The sequence below is a fragment of the Salvelinus alpinus genome, chromosome 28 (genome assembly GCF_045679555.1).
Source record: "Salvelinus alpinus chromosome 28, SLU_Salpinus.1, whole genome shotgun sequence".
Taxonomy (NCBI): Eukaryota; Metazoa; Chordata; class Actinopteri; order Salmoniformes; family Salmonidae; genus Salvelinus; species Salvelinus alpinus.
The window spans coordinates 47,977,763-48,001,930 of record NC_092113.1 but is presented as its reverse complement, the minus strand read 5'-3'; the positions used below and the strand labels follow the sequence as shown (position 1 = coordinate 48,001,930).

At 45.3% G+C, this 24,168-nt stretch overlaps 1 protein-coding gene across 4 annotated transcripts in view; it reads right to left on the bottom strand.

Annotated features, from left to right (window-relative positions):
* Positions 1-24,168, bottom strand: part of plxnb3 (plexin B3) — a 226,970-nt gene that overhangs the window by 8,680 nt on the left and 194,122 nt on the right. For all 4 annotated transcript variants that reach the window (XR_011671515.1, XM_071373333.1, XM_071373331.1 and 1 more), the window contains exons 28-34: positions 19,023-19,182; positions 16,678-16,781; positions 11,689-11,770; positions 8,353-8,519; positions 7,706-7,866; positions 4,234-4,381; positions 2,507-2,571 (exon numbers count right to left, since the gene is read on the bottom strand). Coding sequence is in view for 3 of the 4 variants with exons in the window: in XM_071373333.1 (XP_071229434.1) it covers positions 2,507-2,571; positions 4,234-4,381; positions 7,706-7,866; positions 8,353-8,519; positions 11,689-11,770; positions 16,678-16,781; positions 19,023-19,182 (887 nt within the window). In the remaining variant the exon portion in view is untranslated. The remainder of the gene's footprint in view (positions 1-2,506; positions 2,572-4,233; positions 4,382-7,705; positions 7,867-8,352; positions 8,520-11,688; positions 11,771-16,677; positions 16,782-19,022; positions 19,183-24,168) is intronic.

Below are 24,168 nucleotides of genomic sequence, written 5' to 3'. Positions count from 1 at the left end.
ATACCTGGAACAATACCCACTATAATACCTGGAACAATACCCACTATAATACCTGGAACAATACCCACTGTAATACCTGGAACAATACCCACTGTAATACCTGGAACAATACCCACTCTAATACCTGGAACAATACCCACTGTAATACCTGGAACAATACCCACTATAATACCTGGAACAATACCCACTGTAATACCTGGAACAATACCCACAGAACACACTGTAATACCTGGAACAATACCCACTATAATACCTGGAACAATACCCACATAACACACTGTAATACCTGGAACAATACCCACAGAACACACTGTAATACCTGGAACAATACCCACTATAATACCTGGAACAATACCCACAGAACACACTGTAATACCTGGAACAATACCCACTGTAATACCTGGAACAATACCCACTGTAATACCTGGAACAATACCCACTATAATACCTGGAACAATACCCACTATAATACCTGGAACAATACCCACAGAACACTAATACCTGGAACAATACCCACTATAATACCTGGAACAATACCGACTATAATACCTGTAACAATACCCACTGTAATACCTGGAACAATACCCACTGTAATACCTGGAACAATACCCACTATAATACCTGGAACAATACCCACTATAATACCTGGAACAATACCCACAGAACACTAATACCTGGAACAATACCCACTATAATACCTGGAACAATACCCACTATAATACCTGGAACAACACCCACTATAATACCTGGAACAATACCCACTGTAATACCTGGAACAATACCCACTGTAATACCTGGAACAATACCCACTATAATACCTGGAACAATACCCACTATAATACCTGGAACAATACCCACTATAATACCTGGAACAACACCCACTATAATACCTGGAACAATACCCACTATAATACCTGGAACAATACCCACTGTAATACCTGGAACAATACCCACTGTAATACCTGGAACAATACCCACTATAATACCTGGAACAATACCCACTGTAATACCTGGAACAATACCCACTATAATACCTGGAACAATACCCACTATAATACCTGGAACAATACCCACTGTAATACCTGGAACAATACCCACTGTAATACCTGGAACAATACCCACTCTAATACCTGGAACAATACCCACTGTAATACCTGGAACAATACCCACTATAATACCTGGAACAATACCCACTGTAATACCTGGAACAATACCCACAGAACACACTGTAATACCTGGAACAATACCCACTATAATACCTGGAACAATACCCACATAACACACTGTAATACCTGGAACAATACCCACAGAACACACTGTAATACCTGGAACAATACCCACTATAATACCTGGAACAATACCCACAGAACACACTGTAATACCTGGAACAATACCCACTGTAATACCTGGAACAATACCCACTGTAATACCTGGAACAATACCCACTATAATACCTGGAACAATACCCACTATAATACCTGGAACAATACCCACTATAATACCTGGAACAATACCCACTGTAATACCTGGAACAACACCCACTATAATACCTGGAACAATACCCACAGAACACACATTTGTATTTATTAAGGACCCCCCTCCCCCAATAACCAGCTCCAATAACCAGCTCCAGTAACCAGCTCCAGTAACCAGCTCCAATAACCAGCTCCAATAACCAGCTCCAATAGCCCAGCTCCAATAGCCAGCTCCAATAACCAGCTCCAATAACCAGCTCCAATAGCCAGCTCCAATAGCCAGCTCCAATAACCAGCTCCAATAACCAGCTCCAATAGCCAGCTCCAATAGCCCAGCTCCAATAGCCCAGCTCCAATAGCCCAGCTCCAATAACCCAGCTCCAATAACCAGCTCCAATAACCAGCTCCAATAACCAGCTCCAATAACCAGCTCCAATAACCAGCTCCAATAGCCAGCTCCAGTAACCAGCTCCAGTAACCAGCTCCAGTAACCAGCTCCAGTAACCAGCTCCAATAACCAGCTCCAATAACCAGCTCCAGTAACCAGCTCCAGTAACCAGCTCCAATAACCAGCTCCAATAGCCCAGCTCCAATAGCCCAGCTCCAATAGCCCAGCTCCAATAGCCAGCTCCAATAACCAGCTCCAATAACCCAGCTCCAATAACCAGCTCCAATAACCAGCTCCAATAACCAGCTCCAATAGCCCAGCTCCAATAACCCAGCTCCAATAACCAGCTCCAATAACCAGCTCCAATAACCAGCTCCAATAACCAGCTCCAATAGCCCAGCTCCAATAACCAGCTCCAATAACCAGCTCCAATAACCAGCTCCAATAGCCCAGCTCCAATAACCAGCTCCAATAGCCAGCTCCAATAACCAGCTCCAATAACCAGCTCCAATAGCCCAGCTCCAATAACCAGCTCCAATAACCAGCTCCAATAACCAGCTCCAATAGCTCCTGAGTAAGAATTATAATACTTCCTGAATACAGAGTTCCCTGTTATTCTACTGATTCATTAGGTCTGTCTCACCTCTCAACCAGCTGTTTGTATCTGGGGATCTCTCTGGCGTAGAGCAGCTTGTTCACCGGAGAGTCCTGTTGGCAGGAAATCAAAATCAAGACGTTAGACAGATTATGTTTGTCAAAAACAAAAACGACCATCATCATCATCATCATCATCGTCATACTAACGACACAAAGTCTCCTGCTCCTCGGCGTTATCCACTCTGAACAGAAATGATGAGGAACTACGAGATCTCCTGACCCTAATCAATGATTACTGATTCCCTCTACTATATTTAGAAAATAGTCTCTCTAAATAATAAATTCATTTAAATAAATAAACAAATACAAGCGGATTGTGTTTTATGTATTTTATAGAATGACTGACCCAAGGTCCAAACTAACCTCTGCTCTTTACCACAATTCTTAACCCACATTTTGGACCAGGATTTCTGGACGCTGGCTTTAACATTTGGCATAGGCAGACTAAATGATTAATTCGTTATTCGTTGATAAGATTTTATTGTCATTTGAGCAGATGGTTGATAAATATCGAAGCAGGACTTTTTCCACTTCCGACAAGTAAGACATTATATTTTAAAGAGTACCAGCTTGATTGGCAACCCTGATGTATCTGTCATTTAATTTTAATTTTAATTTTTCCCTCACAAAGGAACATGTCTGTAAATGTATTTATGATGCTTTCAGGTCCTTTTCTACCGTCGACACACAGAGGGTGGAAACCAGTGTGGGAGAAAGAATTGTCTGTTACTATTGACGAGGAGATGTGTGAGGACATTTGGAGATATGCCAAAACAATATCAATATGTAATCGTACTAGAGAATCCAGTTCAGAATAATACACAGCATATATCCCCAAATCACAGACATGTTTTCAGTCCCTCTTCCTCTTCTCCTCAGTGTCTTAAATGTAAAACTGACACAGTAACACGTTGTTTATGGTCATGTACCAAAATACAAAGATACTGGTCTGGTGTCCTGCAAGAAATTGAACAAATCCTAGGGGGTCGACCTAGAATTGGAGCCAGTCTCTTTACTGTTAGGTCTCTCGAGTAGACATGTTACTTCTGTGGATAAGAGGAGGCTTTACAACATCCTAACCTATGCAGCGAGGGGAAAAAAATCCTATTTTTTAAATTTAATTTTAAAATGTTTTTTTTTTTTGCTAGGCAAGTCAGATAAGAACTAATTCTTATTTACAATGACGGCCTACCCCGGCCAAACCGGCTGGGGCAATTGTGCGCCACCACTTGGGACCCTCAATCACGGCCGGATGTGATACAGCCTGGATTCAAACCAGGTACTGTAGTGACACCTCTTGCACTGAGATGCAGTGCCTTAGACCGCTACGCTGTGGATTAATGACAAGGTCCCTTCTATAAAGGATTGGCATAAGATACTATTTGAACGGGTGCCATTAGAATATCTGACATGTACATTACATTCTAAAACAGATCAGCTCTACAAAGTGTGGGAACCTTATTTAAAATCACCTAGAACCTGATTTATCAGCTATTCTGCTGCAAGGATTTACTTAGAATGGTGGTTGTTTACTTGTCTCAAGATTACACTGTACGTTCCATGTGTTGGACCCAATTCCTTTTTTAAACTGAGTTTGTGTTTAATTTCTGTCTTTTTTTGTTTAGTTGTTTTGTTTCTTTGTTCTTTCTTAATATGGGAGAATATTGTGACATTTCTATAAAAATACTATTTCAACAAAAAAAAATGACTGACCCGTCCGACTTTGTGTTCGGAGGTGGTGCAGGAGTCGATGAACGTCTGAGCGATGACAGAGAGGACAGCGTCCACGCTATCCGTTACCTGGACGTCAAACACAAACTGAGGGTTCTTCAGGATGTTGACCCAGAACCTCAGAGGCAGGCTGGAGGAAGGGAGGGAGAGAGAGGTGGTTATCCAGGGAAAAGTCATTTCTTTACGGAAGAAAATACAATGACCGTGTTCAAGAATGTCACATGTTCAGTTGCTGATCGCCGACAGAAGACGGAATAATAACAACCAGGAGTTATTCAGGACGCAAGGTGATCAGTCTGCTCAGTCAGTCTGCTCAGTCAGTCAGTCAATCTGCTCAGTCAGTCAGTCAGTCTGCTCAGTCAGTCAGTCAGTCTGCTCAGTCAGTCAGTCTGCTCAGTCAGTCAGTCTGCTCAGTCAGTCAGTCTGCTCAGTCAGTCAGTCTGCTCAGTCAGTCAGTCTGCTCAGTCATTCTGTCTGCTCAGTCAGTCAGTCTGCTCAGTCAGTCAGTCTGCTCAGTCAGTCAGTCTGCTCAGTCAGTCAGTCTGCTCAGTCTGTCCGTCAGTCTGCTCAGTCTGTCCGTCAGTCTGCTCAGTCTGTCCGTCAGTCTGCTCAGTCTGTCCGTCAGTCTGCTCAGTCTGTCCGTCAGTCTGCACCGTCAGTCTGCTCAGTCAGTCAGTCTGCTCAGTCAGTCAGTCTGCTCAGTCAGTCAGTCTGCTCAGTCAGTCAGTCTGCTCAGTCAGTCAGTCTGCTCAGTCAGTCAGTCTGCTCAGTCAGTCAGTCTGCTCAGTCAGTCAGTCTGCTCAGTCAGTCAGTCTGCTCAGTCAGTCAGTCTGCTCAGTCAGTCAGTCTGCTCAGTCAGTCAGTCTGCTCAGTCAGTCTGCTCAGTCAGTCTGCTCAGTCAGTCTGCTCAGTCAGTCAGTCAGTCTGCTCAGTCAGTCAGTCAGTCTGCTCAGTCAGTCAGTCAGTCTGCTCAGTCAGTCAGTCAGTCTGCTCAGCTCAGTCAGTCAATCTGCTCAGCTCAGTCAGTCAATCTGCTCAGTCAGACTGCTCAGTCAGTCAGTCAGTCTGGTCAGTCTTCTCAGTCAGTCGGCTCAGTCAGTCAGTCAGTCTGCTCAGTCAGTCAGTCAGTTTGCTCAGTCAGTCTGCTCAGCTCAGTCAGTCAGTCAGTCTGCTCAGTCAGTCAGTCAGTCAGTCTGCTCAGCTCAGTCAGTCTGCTCAGTCAGTCAGTCTGCTCGGTCAGTCTGCTCGGTCAGTCTGCTCGGTCTGTCTGCTCGGTCTGTCTGCTCGGTCTGTCTGCTCGGTCAGTCTGCTCGGTCAGTCTGCTCGGTCAGTCTGCTCGGTCAGTCTGCTCGGTCAGTCTGCCCAGTCAGTCTGCCCAGTCAGTCTGCTCAGTCGGTCTGCTCAGTCACTGATTGCAATGCAGTCGATCTCAGAAACGACCATTGAAAGTCTCACACTCTTCTCTCTTTGCAGTGAAGTTTTATAATAGATGAGAGAAGACATTCATTTTATTAAGTTATATGTTCTGTTAGACAGCATCTTACCAAAAGCTGCTTCTTTTAAAAAGGTATTTACAGTGGCTTGTGAAAGTATTCACCCCCTTGGCATTTTTCCTATTTTGTTGCCTTACAACCTGGAATTAAAATTGATTTTTGGGGGATTTGTATCATTTGATTTACACAACATGCCTACCACTTTGAAGATGCAACATATTTTTTCTTGGGAAACAAGAAATAAGACCAAAAAAACTGAAGACTTGATAACATAACTATTCACCCCCCAAAAGTCAATACTTTGTAGAGTCACCTATTGCAGCAATTACAGCCGCAAGTCTCTTGGGGTACGTCTCTATAAGCTTGGCACATCTAGCCACTGCGATTTTTGCCCATTCTTCAAGGAAAAACTGCTCCAGCTCCTTCAAGTTGGATGGGTTCTGCTGGTGTACAGAAATCTTTAAGTCATACCACAGATTCTCAATTGGTTTGAGGTCTGGGCTTTGACTAGGCCATTCCGAGACATTGAAATGTTTCCCCTTAAACGACTCGAGTGTTGCTTTAGCAGTATGCTTAGGGCCATTGTCCTGCTGGAAGGTGAACCTCCGTCCCAGTCTCAAATCTCTGGAAGACAAACTGTTTCCCTCAAGAATTTCCCTGTATTTAGTGCCATCCATCATTCCTTCAATTCTGACCAGTTTCTCAGACCCTGCTGATGAAAAACATTCCCACAGCATGATGCTGCCACCACCATGCTTCACTGTGGGGATGGTGTCCTCGGGGTGGTGAGAGGTGTTGGGTTTGCGCCAGACATAGCGTTTTCCTTAATGGCCAAAAAGCTCAATTTTAGTCTCATCTGACCAGAGTACCTTCTTCCATATGTTTGGGGATTCTCCCACATGCCTTTTGGTGAACACCAAACGTGTTTGCTTATTTTTTCTTTAAGCAATGGCTTTTTTCTGGACACTCTTCCAGAAAGCCCAGCTCTGTGGAGTGTACGGCTTAAAGTGGTCCTATGGACAGATACTCCAATCTCTGCTGTGAAGCTTTGCAGCTCCTTCAGGGTTATCTTTGGTCTCTTTGTTGGCTCTCTGATTAATGCCCTCCTTGCCTGGTCTGTGAGTTTTGGTGGGCGGCCCTCTCTTGGCAGGTTTGTTGTGGTACCATATTCTTTCCATTTTTTAATAATGGATTTAATGGTGCTCTGTGGGATGTTTCTAATATTTTATTTTATAACACAACCCTGACCTGTACTTCTCCACAACTTTGTCCCTCACCTGTTTGGAGAGCTCCTTGGTCTTCATGGTGCTGCTTGCTTGGTGGTGTTGCAGACTCTGGGGCCTTTCAGAACAGGTGTATATATACTGAGATCATGTGACACTTAAATACAGTTCACCTGTGTGCAATCTAACTAATTATGTGACTTCTGAAGGTAATTGGTTGCACCAGATCTTATTTAGGGGCTTCATAGCAAAGGGGGTGAATACATATGCATGCACCACTTTTCCGTTTTAATATTTTTTTTAGCATTTTTTGAAACAAGTGATTTTTTTCATTTCACTTCACCAATTTGGACTATTTTGTGTTTGTCCATTACATGAAATCCAAATAAAAATCAATTTAAATAACAGGTTGTAATGCAACAAAATAGGAAAAAACGCCAAGGGGGATGAATACTTTTGCAAGGCACCGTAGACTTTACAGAAAGACAAACCAGGACCCAGTGACTGACTGACCTGCTGGTCCTCTTGAAGAACAACAAACAACAAATCAGGACTGACCTGCTGGTCCTCTTGAAGAACAAACAACAACAAATCAGAACTGACCTGCTGGTCCTCTTGAAGAACAAACAACAACAAATCAGAACTGACCTGCTGGTCCTCTTGAAGAACAACAAACATCAAATCAGAACTGACCTGCTGGTCCTCTTGAAGAACAAACAACAACAAATCAGGTCTGACCTGTTAGTCTTCCAGATGTGTACGGTCTCGGGGTCGTCGATGCCGTGTTTCTCCGCCATGTCATCCAGGAAGTCAAAGAAGAAGCGAACAGCGATGGGAGGAGGACGCTTGGTGTTGAGGATGGCTACGAACACATCGTCTACAAACTTCTGCAGCGTACCCTGGAGAGGAGAGAGACAACATCCTCTAGACACACAGCTAGGTATATATATACTGTACCTGCTAGATACATATATCACAAAACTGATATAACACCTACATCTACATTACAACAGTATGTAACTCTGGTATGGCCTTGGTCTGTTCCCTCTGTGTGTGTGTGTGTGTGTGTGTGTACGTGCCTTCATAGATAGTAGTTGTGTCAGGTATATCTCTGGTATGGCCTTGGTCTGTTCCCTCTGTGTGTGTGTGTGTGTGTGTGTGTGTGTGTGTGTGTGTGTGTGTGTGTGTGTGTGTGTACGTACCTTCATAGATAGTAGTCGTGTCAGGTATATCTCTGGTATGGCCTTGGTCTGTTCCCTCTGTGTGTGTGTGTGTGTGTGTGTGTGTGTGTGTGTGTGTGTGTGTGTGTGTGTGTGTGTGTGTGTGTGTGTGTGTGTGTGTGTGTGTGTGTGTGTGCGCGCTTGCGTCTGTGTGTGTGTACGTACCTTCATAGATAGTAGTCGTGTCAGGTATATCTCTGGTATGGCCTTGGCTCTCTCCCTCTCTCTCATGCTGCTCTTCCTGTGTTTGGGGATCTCTGGGTCCTCGCTGGACTTCACCAGGTGCCACAGCCTCAGCCCCTCTTCCCCCTCCCCCTCCAACATGGGTGTCTCTACGGAGCGCACAGAGGGACACACTTCTAGGTCACACTTACATTGAAATGGCAACGTATTCCCTAAAACTAGTGTCCTACCAAGGGGAATAGGGTGCCATTCTGGACAGGGGAAACATATTCCTTATACTATAGTAGTACATCTCTTTGATATACGTATAGGGTTATGTAGTATTAAACAGGTTCTATAGTAGTATAACAGGTTATATAGTAGTATAACAGGTTCTATAGTAGTATAACAGGCTCTATAGTAGTATTAAACAGGTTATATAGTAGTATTAAACAGGTTATATAGTAGTATAACATGTTATATAGTAGTATAACAGGTTATATAGTAGTATAACAGGTTCTATAGTAGTATAACAGGCTCTATAGTAGTATTAAACAGGTTATATAGTAGTATTAAACAGGTTATATAGTAGTATAACAGGTTATATAGTAGTATAACAGGTTCTATAGTAGTATAACAGGCTATATAGTAGTACAACAGGTTATATAGTAGTATAACATGTTATATAGTAGTATAACAGGCTATATAGTAGTATAACAGGTTATATAGTAGTATAACAGGTTATATAGTAGTATAACAGGCTATATAGTAGTACAACAGGTTCTATAGTAGTATAACAGGTTCTATAGTAGTATAACAGGCTATATAGTAGTATAACAGGTTCTATAGTAGTATAACAGGTTCTATAGTAGTACAACAGGTTCTATAGTAGTACAACAGGTTCTATAGTAGTATAACAGGTTATATAGTAGTACAACAGGTTCTATAGTAGTATAACAGGTTATATAGTAGTACAACAGGTTATATAGTAGTATAACAGGTTATATAGTAGTATAACAGGCTATATAGTAGTACAACAGGTTATATAGTAGTATAACAGGTTCTATAGTAGTACAACAGGTTATATAGTAGTACAACAGGTTATATAGTAGTATAACAGGTTATATAGTAGTATAACAGGCTATATAGTAGTACAACAGGTTATATAGTAGTATAACAGGTTATATAGTAGTACAACAGGTTCTATAGTAGTACAACAGGTTATATAGTAGTATAACAGGTTATATAGTAGTATAACAGGTTATATAGTAGTATAACAGGCTATATAGTAGTACAACAGGTTATATAGTAGTATAACAGGTTATATAGTAGTACAACAGGTTCTATAGTAGTACAACAGGTTATATAGTAGTATAACAGGTTATATAGTAGTATAACAGGTTATATAGTAGTACAACAGGCTATATAGTAGTATAACAGGTTATATACAGTGGGGAGAACAAGTATTTGATACACTGCCGATTTTGCAGGTTTTCCTACTTACAAAGCATGTAGAGGTCTGTAATTTTTATCATAGGTACACTTCAACTGTGAGAGACGGAATCTAAAACACAAATCCAGAAAATCACATTGTATGATTTTTAAGTAATTCATTTGCATTTTATTGCATGACATAAGTATTTGATCACCTACCAACCAGTAAGAATTCCGGCTCTCACAGACCTGTTAGTTTTTCTTTAAGAAGCCCTCCTGTTCTCCACTCATTACCTGTATTAACTGCACCTGTTTGAACTCGTTACCTGTATAAAAGACACCTGTCCACACACTCAATCAAACAGACTCCAACCTCTCCACAATGGCCAAGACCAGAGAGCTGTGTAAGGACATCAGGGATAAAATTGTAGACCTGCACAAGGCTGGGATGGGCTACAGGACAATAGGCAAGCAGCTTGGTGAGAAGGCAACAACTGTTGGCGCAATTATTAGAAAATAGAAGAAAATAGAAGAAGTTCAAGATGATGGTCAATCACCCTCGGTCTGGGGCTCCATGCAAGATCTCACCTCGTGGGGCATCAATGATCATGAGGAAGGTGAGGGATCAGCCCAGAACTACACGGCAGGACCTGGTCAATGACCTGAAGAGAGCTGGGACCACAGTCTCAAAGAAAACCATTAGTAACACACTACGCCGTCATGGATTAAAATCCTGCAGCGCACACAAGGTCCCCCTGCTCAAGCAGGCGCATGTCCAGGCCCGTCTGAAGTTTGCCAATGACCATCTGGATGATCCAGAGGAGGAATAGGAGAAGGTCGTGTGGTCTGATGAGACAAAAATAGAGCTTTTTGGTCTAAACTCCACTCGCCGTGTTTGGAGGAAGAAGGATGATGAGTACAACCCCAAGAACCCATCCCAACCGTGAAGCATGGAGGTGGAAACATCATTCTTTGGGGATGCTTTTCTGCAAAGGGGTCAGGACGAATGCACCGTATTGAGGGGAGGATGGATGGGGCCATGTATCGCAAGATCTTGCCAACAACCTCCTTCCCTCAGTAAGAGCATTGAAGATGGGTCGTGGCTGGGTCTTCCAGCATGACAACGAAACGAAACACACAGCCAGGGCAACTAAGGAGTGGCTCTGTAAGAAGCATCTCAAGGTCCTGGAGTGGTCTAGCCAGTCTCCAGACCTGAACCCAATAGAAAATCTTTGGAGGGAGCTGAAAGTCCGTATTGCCCAGCGACAGCCCCGAAACCTGAAGGATCTGGGGAAGGTCTGTATGGAGGAGTGGGCCAAAATCCCTGCTGCAGTGTGTGCAAACATGGTCAAGAACTACAGGAAACGTATGAGCTCTGTAATTGCAAACAAAGGTTTCTGTACCAAATATTAAGTTCTGCTTTTCTGATGTATCAAATACTTATGTCATGCAATAAAATGCAAATTAATTATTTAAAAATCACACAATGTGATTTTCTGGATTTTTGTTTTAGATTCCGTCTCTCACAGTTGAAGTGTACCTATGATAAAAAATTACAGACCTCTACATGCTTTGTAAGTAGGAAAACCTGCAAAATCGGCAGTGTATCAAATACTTGTTCTCCCCACTGTAGTAGTATAACAGGCTATATAGTAGTACAACAGGTTCTATAGTAGTATAACAGGTTCTACAGTAGTATAACAGGTTATATAGTAGTATAACAGGCTATATAGTAGTACAACAGGTTCTATAGTAGTATAACAGGTTCTACAGTAGTATAACATGTTATATAGTAGTATAACAGGTTATATAGTAGTATAACAGGCTCTATAATAGTATAACAGGTTATATAGTAGTATAACAGGCTACATAGTATAACAGGCTCTATAGTATGACAGTATTTACTCTCTCCAGTCTGGTAGACCTGGTGTATCCCCATGACAGCAGCTGATCTGGGGATCAGAGCCACTGTAGCTCCATCTGGCACCTGAGGAGAGAAAACACCAACAGATATCAACATCCAAGCCGTGTTCAGTGGGGCACATCAGCACAACGGTTAGTGTTTCTGATTGGACAAGACTCTACACCTTCCAGTCGTTTCCTGTTTTGTGCCTACTGAACGCCACTCTGCACTACTACTGAACGCCGCTCCGCACTACTACTGAACGCCGCTCCGCACTCCTACTGAACGCCGCTCTGCACTCCTACTGAACGCCACTCTGCACTACTACTGAACGCCACTCTGCACTCCTACTGAACGCCACTCTGCACTCCTACTGAACGCCACTCTGCGCTCCTACTGAACGCCACTCTGCGCTCCTACTGAACGCCACTCTGCGCTCCTACTGAACGCCACTCTGCGCTCCTACTGAACGCCACTCTGCGCTCCTACTGAACGCCACTCTGCGCTCCTACTGAACGCCACTCTGCACTCCTACTGAACGCCACTCTGCACTCCTACTGAACGCCACTCTGCACTCCTACTGAACGCCACTCTGCACTCCTACTGAACGCCACTCTGCACTCCTACTGAACGCCACTCTGCACTCCTACTGAACGCCACTCTGCACTCCTACTGAACGCCACTCTGCACTCCTACTGAACGCCACTCTGCACTCCTACTGAACGCCACTCTGCACTCCTACTGAACGCCACTCTGCACTCCTACTGAACGCCACTCTGCACTCCTACTGAACGCCACTCTGCACTCCTACTGAACGCCACTCTGCACTCCTACTGAACGCCACTCTGCACTCCTACTGAACACCACTCTACACTCCTACTGAACACCACTCTACACTCCTACTGAACGCCACTCTACACTCCTACTGAACGCCACTCTGCACTCCTACTGAACGCCACTCTGCACTCCTACTGAACGCCACTCTGCACTCCTACTGAACGCCACTCTGCACTCCTACTGAACACCACTCTACACTCCTACTGAACACCACTCTACACTCCTACTGAACGCCACTCTACACTCCTACTGAACGCCACTCTGCACTCCTACTGAACGCCACTCTGCACTCCTACTGAACGCCACTCTGCACTCCTACTGAACGCCACTCTGCACTCCTACTGAACGCCACTCTGCACTGCTACTGAACGCCACTCTGCACTCCTACTGAACACCACTCTGCACTCCTACTGAACGCCACTCTGCACTCCTACTGAACACCACTCTGCACTCCTACTGAACACCACTCTGCACTCCTACTGAACACCACTCTGCACTCCGACTGAACACCACTCTGCACTCCTACTGAACACCACTCTGCACTCCTACTGAACACCACTCTGCACTCCTACTGAACACCACACTGCACTCCTACTGAACACCACTCTGCACTCCTACTGAACGCCACTCTGCACTCCTACTGAACGCCACTCTGCACTCCTACTGAACGCCACTCTGCACTCCTACTGAACGCCACTCTGCACTCCTACTGAACGCCACTCTGCACTCCTACTGAACGCCACTCTGCACTCCTACTGAACGCCACTCTGCACTCCTACTGAACGCCACTCTGCACTCCTACTGAACGCCACTCTGCACTCCTACTGAACGCCACTCTGCACTCCTACTGAACGCCACTCTGCACTCCTACTGAACGCCACTCTGCACTCCTACTGAACGCCACTCTGCACTCCTACTGAACGCCACTCTGCACTCCTACTGAACGCCACTCTGCACTCCTACTGAACGCCACTCTGCACTCCTACTGAACGCCACTCTGCACTCCTACTGAACGCCACTCTGCACTCCTACTGAACGCCACTCTGCACTCCTACTGAACGCCACTCTGCACTCCTACTGAACACCACTCTACACTCCTACTGAACACCACTCTACACTCCTACTGAACGCCACTCTGCACTCCTACTGAACGCCACTCTGCACTCCTACTGAACGCCACTCTGCACTCCTACTGAACGCCACTCTGCACTCCTACTGAACGCCACTCTGCACTCCTACTGAACACCACTCTACACTCCTACTGAACACCACTCTACACTCCTACTGAACACCACTCTACACTCCTACTGAACGCCACTCTGCACTCCTACTGAACGCCACTCTGCACTCCTACTGAACGCCACTCTGCACTCCTACTGAACGCCACTCTGCACTCCTACTGAACGCCACTCTGCACTGCTACTGAACGCCACTCTGCACTGCTACTGAACGCCACTCTGCACTGCTACTGAACGCCACTCTGCACTCCTACTGAACACCACTCTGCACTCCTACTGAACACCACTCTGCACTCCTACTGAACACCACTCTGCACTCCTACTGAACACCACGCTGCACTCCTACTGAACACCACGCTGCACTCCTACTGAACACCACGCTGCACTCCTACTGAACACCACGCTGCACTCCTACTGAACACCACTCTGCACTCCTACTGAACACCACTCTGCACTCCTACTGAACACCACTCTGCACTCCTACTGAACACCACTCTGCACTCCTACTGAACACCACTCTGCACTCCTACTGAACACCACTCTGCACTCCTACTGAACACCACTCTGCACTCCTACTGAACACCACTCTGCACTCCTACTGAACACCACTCTGCACTCCTACTGAACACCACTCTACACTCCTACTGAACACCACTCTGCACTCCTACTGAACACCACTCTGCACTCCTACTGAACACCACTCTACACTCCTACTGAACACCACTCTGCACTCCTACTGAACGCCACTCTGCACTCCTACTGAACGCCACTCTGCACTCCTACTGAACGCCACTCTGCACTCCTACTGAACGCCACTCTGCACTCCTACTGAACGCCACTCTGCACTCCTACTGAACGCCACTCTGCACTCCTACTGAACGCCACTCTGCACTCCTACTGAACGCCACTCTGCACTCCTACTGAACGCCACTCTGCACTCCTACTGAACGCCACTCTACACTCCTACTGAACGCCACTCTGCACTCCTACTGAACACCACTCTACACTCCTACTGAACACCACTCTACACTCCTACTGAACACCACTCTACACTCCTACTGAACACCACTCTACACTCCTACTGAACGCCACTCTACACTCCTACTGAACGCCACTCTGCACTCCTACTGAACGCCACTCTGCACTCCTACTGAACACCACTGTACACTCCTACTGAACACCACTCTACACTCCTACTGAACACCACTCTACACTCCTACTGAACACCACTCTACACTCCTACTGAACACCACTCTACACTCCTACTGAACGCCACTCTACACTCCTACTGAACGCCACTCTGCACTCCTACTGAACGCCACTCTGCACTGCTACTGAACGCCACTCTGCACTGCTACTGAACGCCACTCTGCACTCCTACTGAACACCACTCTGCACTCCTACTGAACACCACTCTGCACTCCTACTGAACACCACTCTGCACTCCTACTGAACACCACGCTGCACTCCTACTGAACACCACGCTGCACTCCTACTGAACACCACGCTGCACTCCTACTGAACACCACTCTGCACTCCTACTGAACACCACTCTGCACTCCTACTGAACACCACTCTGCACTCCTACTGAACACCACTCTGCACTCCTACTGAACACCACTCTACACTCCTACTGAACACCACTCTGCACTCCTACTGAACACCACTCTGCACTCCTACTGAACACCACTCTGCACTCCTACTGAACACCACTCTGCACTCCTACTGAACACCACACTGCACTCCTACTGAACACCACTCTACACTCCTACTGAACACCACTCTGCACTCCTACTGAACACCACTCTGCACTCCTACTGAACACCACTCTACACTCCTACTGAACACCACTCTACACTCCTACTGAACACCACTCTGCACTCCTACTGAACACCACTCTGCACTCCTACTGAACGCCACTCTGCACTCCTACTGAACGCCACTCTGCACTCCTACTGAACGCCACTCTGCACTCCTACTGAACGCCACTCTGCACTCCTACTGAACGCCACTCTGCACTCCTACTGAACGCCACTCTGCACTCCTACTGAACGCCACTCTGCACTCCTACTGAACGCCACTCTGCACTCCTACTGAACGCCACTCTACACTCCTACTGAACGCCACTCTGCACTCCTACTGAACGCCACTCTGCACTCCTACTGAACACCACTCTACACTCCTACTGAACACCACTCTACACTCCTACTGAACACCACTCTACACTCCTACTGAACACCACTCTACACTCCGACTGAACGCCACTCTGCACTCCTACTGAACGCCACTCTGCACTCCTACTGAACGCCACTCTGCACTCCTACTGAACACCACTCTACACTCCTACTGAACACCACTCTACACTCCTACTGAACACCACTCTACACTCCTACTGAACACCACTCTACACTCCTACTGAACACCACTCTACACTCCTACTGAACACCACTCTACACTCCTACTGAACACCACTCTACACTCCTACTGAACACCACTCTGCACTCCTACTGAACACCACTCTACACTCCTGCTGAACACCACTCTGCACTCCTACTGAACACCACTCTGCACTCCTACTGAACACCACTCTGCACTCCTACTGAACACCACTCTGCACTCCTACTGAACACCACTCTACACTCCTACTGAACACCACTCTGCACTCTTACTGAACACCACTCTGCACTCCTACTGAACACCACTCTACACTCCTACTGAACACCACTCTACACTCCTACTGAACACCACTCTACACTACTACTGAACACCACTCTACACTCCTGCTGAACCAGACTCTGATCTCTGTGTGTAGTGGTGGTTGTATAGTGGTATCTGTGTGTAGTGGATGTGTGTGTGTGTGTGTGTGTGTGTGTGTGTGTGTGTGTGTGTGTGTGTGTGTGTGTGTGTGTGTGGTACCTTGTAGTGCTGCAGAGTGTTGAGTTTCTTCCAGCGCCCCTGGACGATCGCTGTGACGTCATCGTCTGACAGTGTCAGGTGACCCGCCTGTCCCGATCGCCATTCTGACGAGACAAATCATATATGTTGTCTGAATGCTACAAGACTGGGTTGAACCCATGTTGTCTGAATGCTACAAGACTGGGTTGAACCCATGTTGTCTGAATGCTACAAGACTGGGTTGAACCCATGTTGTCTGAATACTACAAGACTGGGTTGAACCCATGTCGTCTGAATGATACAAGACTGGGTTGAACCCATGTTGTCTGAATGCTACAAGACTGGGTTGAACCCATGTTGTCTGAATGCTACAAGACTGGGTTGAACCCATGTCGTCTGAATGCTACAAGACTGGGTTGAACCCATGTCGTCTGAATGATACAAGACTGGGTTGAACCCATGTTGTCCGAATGCTACAAGACTGGGTTGAACCCATGTTGTCTGAATGATACAAGACTGGGTTGAACCCATGTCGTCTGAATGCTACAAGACTGGGTTGAACCCATGTCGTCTGAATGATACAAGACTGGGTTGAACCCATGTTGTCCGAATGCTACAAAACTGGGTTGAACCCATGTTGTCTGAATGCTACAAGACTGGGTTGAACCCATGTTGTCTGAATGCTACAAAACTGGGTTGAACCCATGTCGTCTGAAAGCTACAAGACTGGGTTGAACCCATGTTGTCTGAATGCTACAAGACTGGGTTGAACCCATGTTGTCTGAAAGCTACAAAACTGGGTTGAACCCATGTTGTCTGAATGCTACAAGACTGGGTTGAACCCATGTCGTCTGAAAGCTACAAGACTGGGTTGAACCCGGGTTGTCTGCATGGTACAAGACTGGGTTGAACCCGGGTTGTCTGCATGGTACAAGACTGGGTTGAACCCATGTCGTCTGAATGCTACAAGACTGGGTTGAACCCATGTTGTCTGAAAGCTACAAAACTGGGTTGAACCCATGTTGTCTGAATGCTACAAGACTGGGTTGAACCCATGTCGTCTGAAAGCTACAAGACTGGGTTGAACCCGGGTTGTCTGCATGGTACAAGACTGGGTTGAACCCGGGTTGTCTGCATGGTACAAGACTGGGTTGAACCCATGTCGTCTGAATGCTACAAGACTGGGTTGAACCCATGTTGTCTGAATGCTACAAGACTGGGTTGAACCCATGTCGTCTGAAAGCTACAAGACTGGGTTGAACCCATGTTGTCCGAATGCTACAAGACTGGGTTGAACCCATGTCGTCTGAAAGCTACAAGACTGGGTTGAACCCATGTTGTCCGAATGCTACAAGACTGGGTTGAACCCATGTCGTCTGAAAGCTACAAGACTGGGTTGAACTCGGGTTGTCTGCATGGTACAAGACTGGGTTGAACCCGGGTTGTCTGCATGGTACAAGACTGGGTTGAACCCATGTCGTCTGAATGCTACAAGACTGGGTTGAACCCATGTTGTCTGAATGCTACAAGACTGGGTTGAACCCATGTCGTCTGAAAGCTACAAGACTGGGTTGAACCCATGTTGTCCGAATGCTACAAGACTGGGTTGAACCCAGGTGCAGGTGTTAACTAACGCATGTCAGGTCTCAGGTAAATGTACTCATTACCTGAGTGTGGTTTCAAATAAATATCTGTTTCCACTTTGGGCTGCAAAACGTTGAACGAAAGGTGATTTACAGATAAAATGGGTTCATTATTCCTTACAGTGGTTCTGGAAACCACTGCACTGGTGTGTTATGTGTTCAAACATCACATTCATTAGTAGAGGGTCAAAAATAGATTTTCTAAGTTTGGCTATTTTATTCATTGAGTCAACATGAGCAAAAGATAAGTATTCTCTGTTCCTTACCCAGGTCTAGTGAGTCTGCAGCAGGTCTATATTCCTTACCCAGGTCTCTGTTCCTTTCCCAGGCCTCTATTCCTTACCCAGGTCTCTGTTCCTTACCCAAGCCTCTATTCCTTACCCAGGCCTCTATTCCTTACCCAGGTCTCTATTCCTTACCCAGGTCTCTGTTCCTTACCCAGGTCTCTGTTCCTTACCCAGGTCTCTGTTCCTTACCCAAGCCTCTATTCCTTACCCAGGCCTCTATTCCTTACCCAGGCCTCTATTCCTTACCCAGGCCTCTATTCCTTACCCAGGCCTCTATTCCTTAACCAGGCCTCTATTCCTTACCCAGACCTCTATTCCTTACCCAGGCCTCTATTCCTTACCCAGGCCTCTATTCCTTACCCAGGCCTCTATTCCTTACCCAGGCCTCTATTCCTTACCCAGGTCTCTGTTCCTTACCCATGTCTCTGTTCCTTACCCAGGTCTAGTGAGTCTGCAGCAGGTCTCTGTGAGAAGGGAGCTCCTTTATAGATCTGGTCTAGGATCTTGTCTTTGACCTGTGTGATGGTGTCGGTGTCCAACACCTTGACCGGACACGGCTGCACCTCCACACCACTCTTCACCATCACCGTCAGGGTCTGACCAGAGGAGAGAGGGGGACGACGATGTCAACACACAAACCAAGGAAACTAAGGTAGGCTCAGAATCTTGATATCATACAGCAGGGTAGTAAAGAGTTGGAAGAAGTGAGGAAGAGTAGAAAGAGAGAGAGAGAGTAGAGAAGAGGGAGAGAGAGAAACAAAGGAGAGAGAAGCGAGAGAGAGAAAGTAGAGAGGAAGAGTAGAGAGAGAGAGTAGAGAGGAGAGAGGAGAGAGAGGAAAGAGAGAGAGAGAAAGAGAGAGGAAGAGTAGAGAGAGAGAGAGTAGAGAGGGAGGAAAGAGAGAGAGTGGAAGAGGAGAGAGAGGAGAAAGAGGGGAAGAGTGGAGAGAGGAAAGAGAAAGAGAGAGAGAGAGGCCTGTGGTGATGATGGTATCCTCAATGAAATGATAAACTACACAGACCACAAATTCCAATTGGTTATACTTAAACTCTTTAACATCATCCTCAGCTCTGGCATCTTCCCCAATATTTGGAACAAAGGACTGATCACCCCAATACACAAAATTGGAGACAAATTTGACCCCAATAACTACCGTGGGATATGCGTCAACAACAACCTTGGGAAAATCCTCTGCATTATCATTAACAGCAGACTCGTACAAAAATATAATTACTTGACACATTGGAAAGAATTTACAAAAAAACTGAGCAAACTAGAATGCTATTTGGCCCTAAACAGAGAGTACACAGTGGCAGAATACCTAACCACTGTGACTGACCCAAACTTAAGGAAAGCTTTGACTATGTACAGACTCAGTGAGCATAGCCTTGCTATTGAGAAAGGCCGCCGGTGACAGACATGGCTCTCAAGAGAAGACAGGCTATGTGCACACTGCCCACAAAATGAGGTGGAAACTGAGCTGCACTTCCTAACCTCCTGCCCAATGTATGACCATATTAGAGACACATATTTCCCTCAGATCACACAGATCCACAAAGAACTAAAAAACAAACACATTTTGATGAACTCCCATATCTACTGGGTGAAATACCACAGTGTGACATCACAGCAGCAAGATTTGTGACCTTTTGCTATAAGAAAAGGGCAACCAGTGAAGAACAAACACCATTGTAAATACAACCCATATTTATGTTAATTTATTTCCCCTTTTGTACTTTAACTATTTGCACGTCGTTACAACACTGTATATTTACATAATATAACATTTGAAATTCTTTTGGAACATTTGTGAGTGTAATATTTACTATTAATATTTTATTGTTTATTTCACTTTTATTTATTATCTATTTCACTATCTTTGGCAATGTTAACATATGTTTCCCATGTCAATAAAGCCCTTTGAATTGAATTGAGTAGAGAGAGAGAAAGAGAGGTAGAGGGGGAGAGAAAGAGAGGTAGGGGGGGAGAGAAAGAGAGGTAGGGGGGGAGAGAAAGAGAGGTAGGGGGGGAGAGGAAGAGAGGTAGGGGGGGAGAGAAAGAGAGGTAGGGGGGGAGAGAAAGAGAGGTAGGGGGGGAGAGAGAAAGAGAGGTAGGGGGGGAGAGAAAGAGAGGTAGGGGGGAGAGAAAGAGAGGTAGAGGGGGAAGACTCCATTGTTGGAAACCAGTTGTGGGAGAAATGGGGTGGTCTAAATGGGAAAACAGAGGAACTACCTAGTCCTTTCAGAATGACAACATTTGGAAAGATCACTTTTAAAAGTCTCTATAGAATAATACCATCACAAGACCTTACTTGTAAACCAAAACAATATGCAGGAAAACTCAGCTCCGTAGAAAACACAATTAAAAACACCCAGAACCCAACTGACTAACAAATGACTGAGGCTGAACTTTGGAAGAAAATACAAAGCCTTAAAGCTGGAAAGGCCTGTGTCCTAAATAAATAAATAAAATTATAATAATAAAATAAATAATAATAATAAATAATAATAATAATAAATAATAAATAAAATAATTAAATAAATACAGACCTCCTGAGCTGCCGGACGCCTTATTCAAACTATTCAACCTGGTTTTGGAGAGTGGCTGCTTCCCTGATACACTACATGGCCAAAAGTATGTGGACACCCCTTCAAATGAGTGGATTTGGCTATTTCAGCCACACCCTTTGCTGACAGGTGGATAAAGTCGGGCACACAACCATGCAATCTCCATAGACAAACATTGGCAGTAGAATGGCCTTACTGAAGAGCTCAGTGACTTTCAACGTCATAGGATGCCACCTTTCCAACAAGTCAGTTCATCAAATGTCTGCCCCGCTAGATCTGCCCCGGTCAACTGTAAGTGTTGTTATTGTGATGTGGAAAAGTCTAGGAGCAACAACGGCTCAGCCGCGAAGTGGTAGGCCACACAAGCTTACAGAACGGGATCTGTCATCTGTCCTCGGTTGTAACACTCACTACTCAGTTCCAAAATGCCTCTGGAAGCAACGTCAGCATAACTATTAGTTGGAATGGGTTTCCATGGTCAGGCAGCAGCACACAAGCCAAACATCACCATGCGCAATGCCAAGCGTCGGATGGAGTGGTGTGAAGCTTGCTGCAATTGGACTCTGGAGTAGTGGAAACGTGTTCTCTGGAGTGATGAATCACGCTTCACCATCTGGCAGTCCAACAGACTAATCTGGGTTTGGCAGATGCCAGGAGAACACTACCTGCCCAAATCCATAGTGCCAACTGTAAAGTTTGGTGGAGGAGGAATAATGGTCTGGGGCTGTTTTTCATGGTTCAGGCCCCTTAGTTCCAGTGAAGGGAAATCTTAACGCTACAGCATACAATGACATTCTAGACGATTCTGTGAGTCCAACTTTGTGGCAACAGTTTGGGGAAGGCCCTTTCCTGTTTCAGCATGACAATGCCCCCCGTGCACAAAGCAAGGTCCATAAGGAAATGGTTTGTGTGGAAGAACTTGACTGGCCTGCACAGAGCCCTGACCTCAACCCCATTGAACACCTTTTGGATGAATTTGAATGCCGACTGTGAGCCAGGCCTAATCGCCCAACATTAGTGCCCGACAAGTGCAAGTCCCCGCAGCAATGTTCCAACATCTAGTGGAAAGCCTTCCCAGAAGAGTGGAGGCTGTTATAGCAGCAATGTTCCAACATCTAGTGGAAAGCCTTCCCAGAAGAGTGGAGGCTGTTATAGCGGCAATGTTCCAACATCTAGTGGAAAGCCTTCCCAGAAGAGTGGAGGCTGTTATAGCAGCAATGTTCCAACATCTAGTGGAAAGCCTTCCCAGAAGAGTGGAGGCTGTTATAGCGGCAATGTTCCAACATCTAGTGGAAAGCCTTCCCAGAAGAGTGGAGGCTGTTATAGCAGCAATGTTCCAACATCTAGTGGAACGCCTTCCCAGAAGAGTGGAGGCTGTTATAGCAGCAATGTTCCAACATCTAGTGGAAAGCCTTCCCAGAAGAGTGGAGGCTGTTATAGCAGCAATGTTCCAACATCTAGTGGAAAGCCTTCCCAGAAGAGTGGAGGTTGTTATAGCAGCAAAGGGTGGACCAACTCCATATTGATGGCCATGATTTTGGAATGAAATGTTGGACGAGCAGGTGTCCACATACTTTTGATCATGTAGTGTATTTGGAACCCCCATATATTAAAGGTGACAAATTAGACCATTATAACTACAGGGAATATGTGTCACCAGTAACATGGGGAAACTGTTCTGCTGTATTCTCAGAGACCGAATAGAGACCTTCCTCACACAACGTAACGCTCTCAGCAAAAACACAAATAGTCTTTCTACCCAAACACAGAACAACAGACCACATACTCACATTACACACACTAATAAACCAACAGACCACATATTCACATTACACACACTAATAAACCAACAGACCACATCCTCACATTACACACACTAATAAACCAACAGACCACATACTCACATTACACACACTAATAAACCAACAGACCACATATTCACATTACACACACTAATAAACCAACAGACCACATATTCACATTACACACACTAATAAACCAGCAGACCACATCCTCACATTACACACACTAATAAACCAACAGACCACATATTCACATTACACACACTAATAAACCAACAGACCACATACTCACATTACACACACTAATAAACCAGCAGACCACATCCTCACATTACACACACTAATAAACCAACAGACCACATCCACACATTACACACACTAATAAACCAACAGACCACATATTCACATTACACACACTAATAAACCAACAGACCACATACTCACATTACACACACTAATAAACCAGCAGACCACATCCTCACATTACACACACTAATAAACCAACAGACCACATCCACACATTACACACACTAATAACCCAACAGACCACATCCTCACATTACACACACTAATAAACCAACAGACCACATCCTCACATTACACACACTAATAAACCAACAGACCACATCCTCACATTACACACACTAATAACCCAACAGACCACATCCTCACATTACACACACTAATAACCCAACAGACCACATCCTCACATTACACACACTAATAACCCAACAGACCACATCCTCACATTACACACACTAATAACCCAACAGACCACATCCTCACATTACACACACTAATAAACCAACATGTTCATCAGAACAACAGAGGAAAGGTATCTGTGTGTTTTGTTGATTTTAAGAATACTTTTGATTCCATATGAATGATGGATTATATTACAAAACCCTCCACAGCGGCATTGGGGGTCAAGTATACCACATCATAAAATCTATTTACTCGAACAACACATGTAGTATTAAACTGAAAAATAAAAGAACTGAGTTTTTGCACAAGGGGGGGCGAGGAGTGAGACAAGGGTGCAGTTTAAGTCCAAACCTGTTCAACGTCTACTTTAATAAACTACCAGTGTTGTTGGACTCTGGACTCCTGCTCTACCCAGATGACATTGTCCTACTGTCACCAACAGATCAATGTCTACCCAGATGACCTACTGACCCAGCATCAACTGGGCAATAAACATCAACTTTTAGAAAA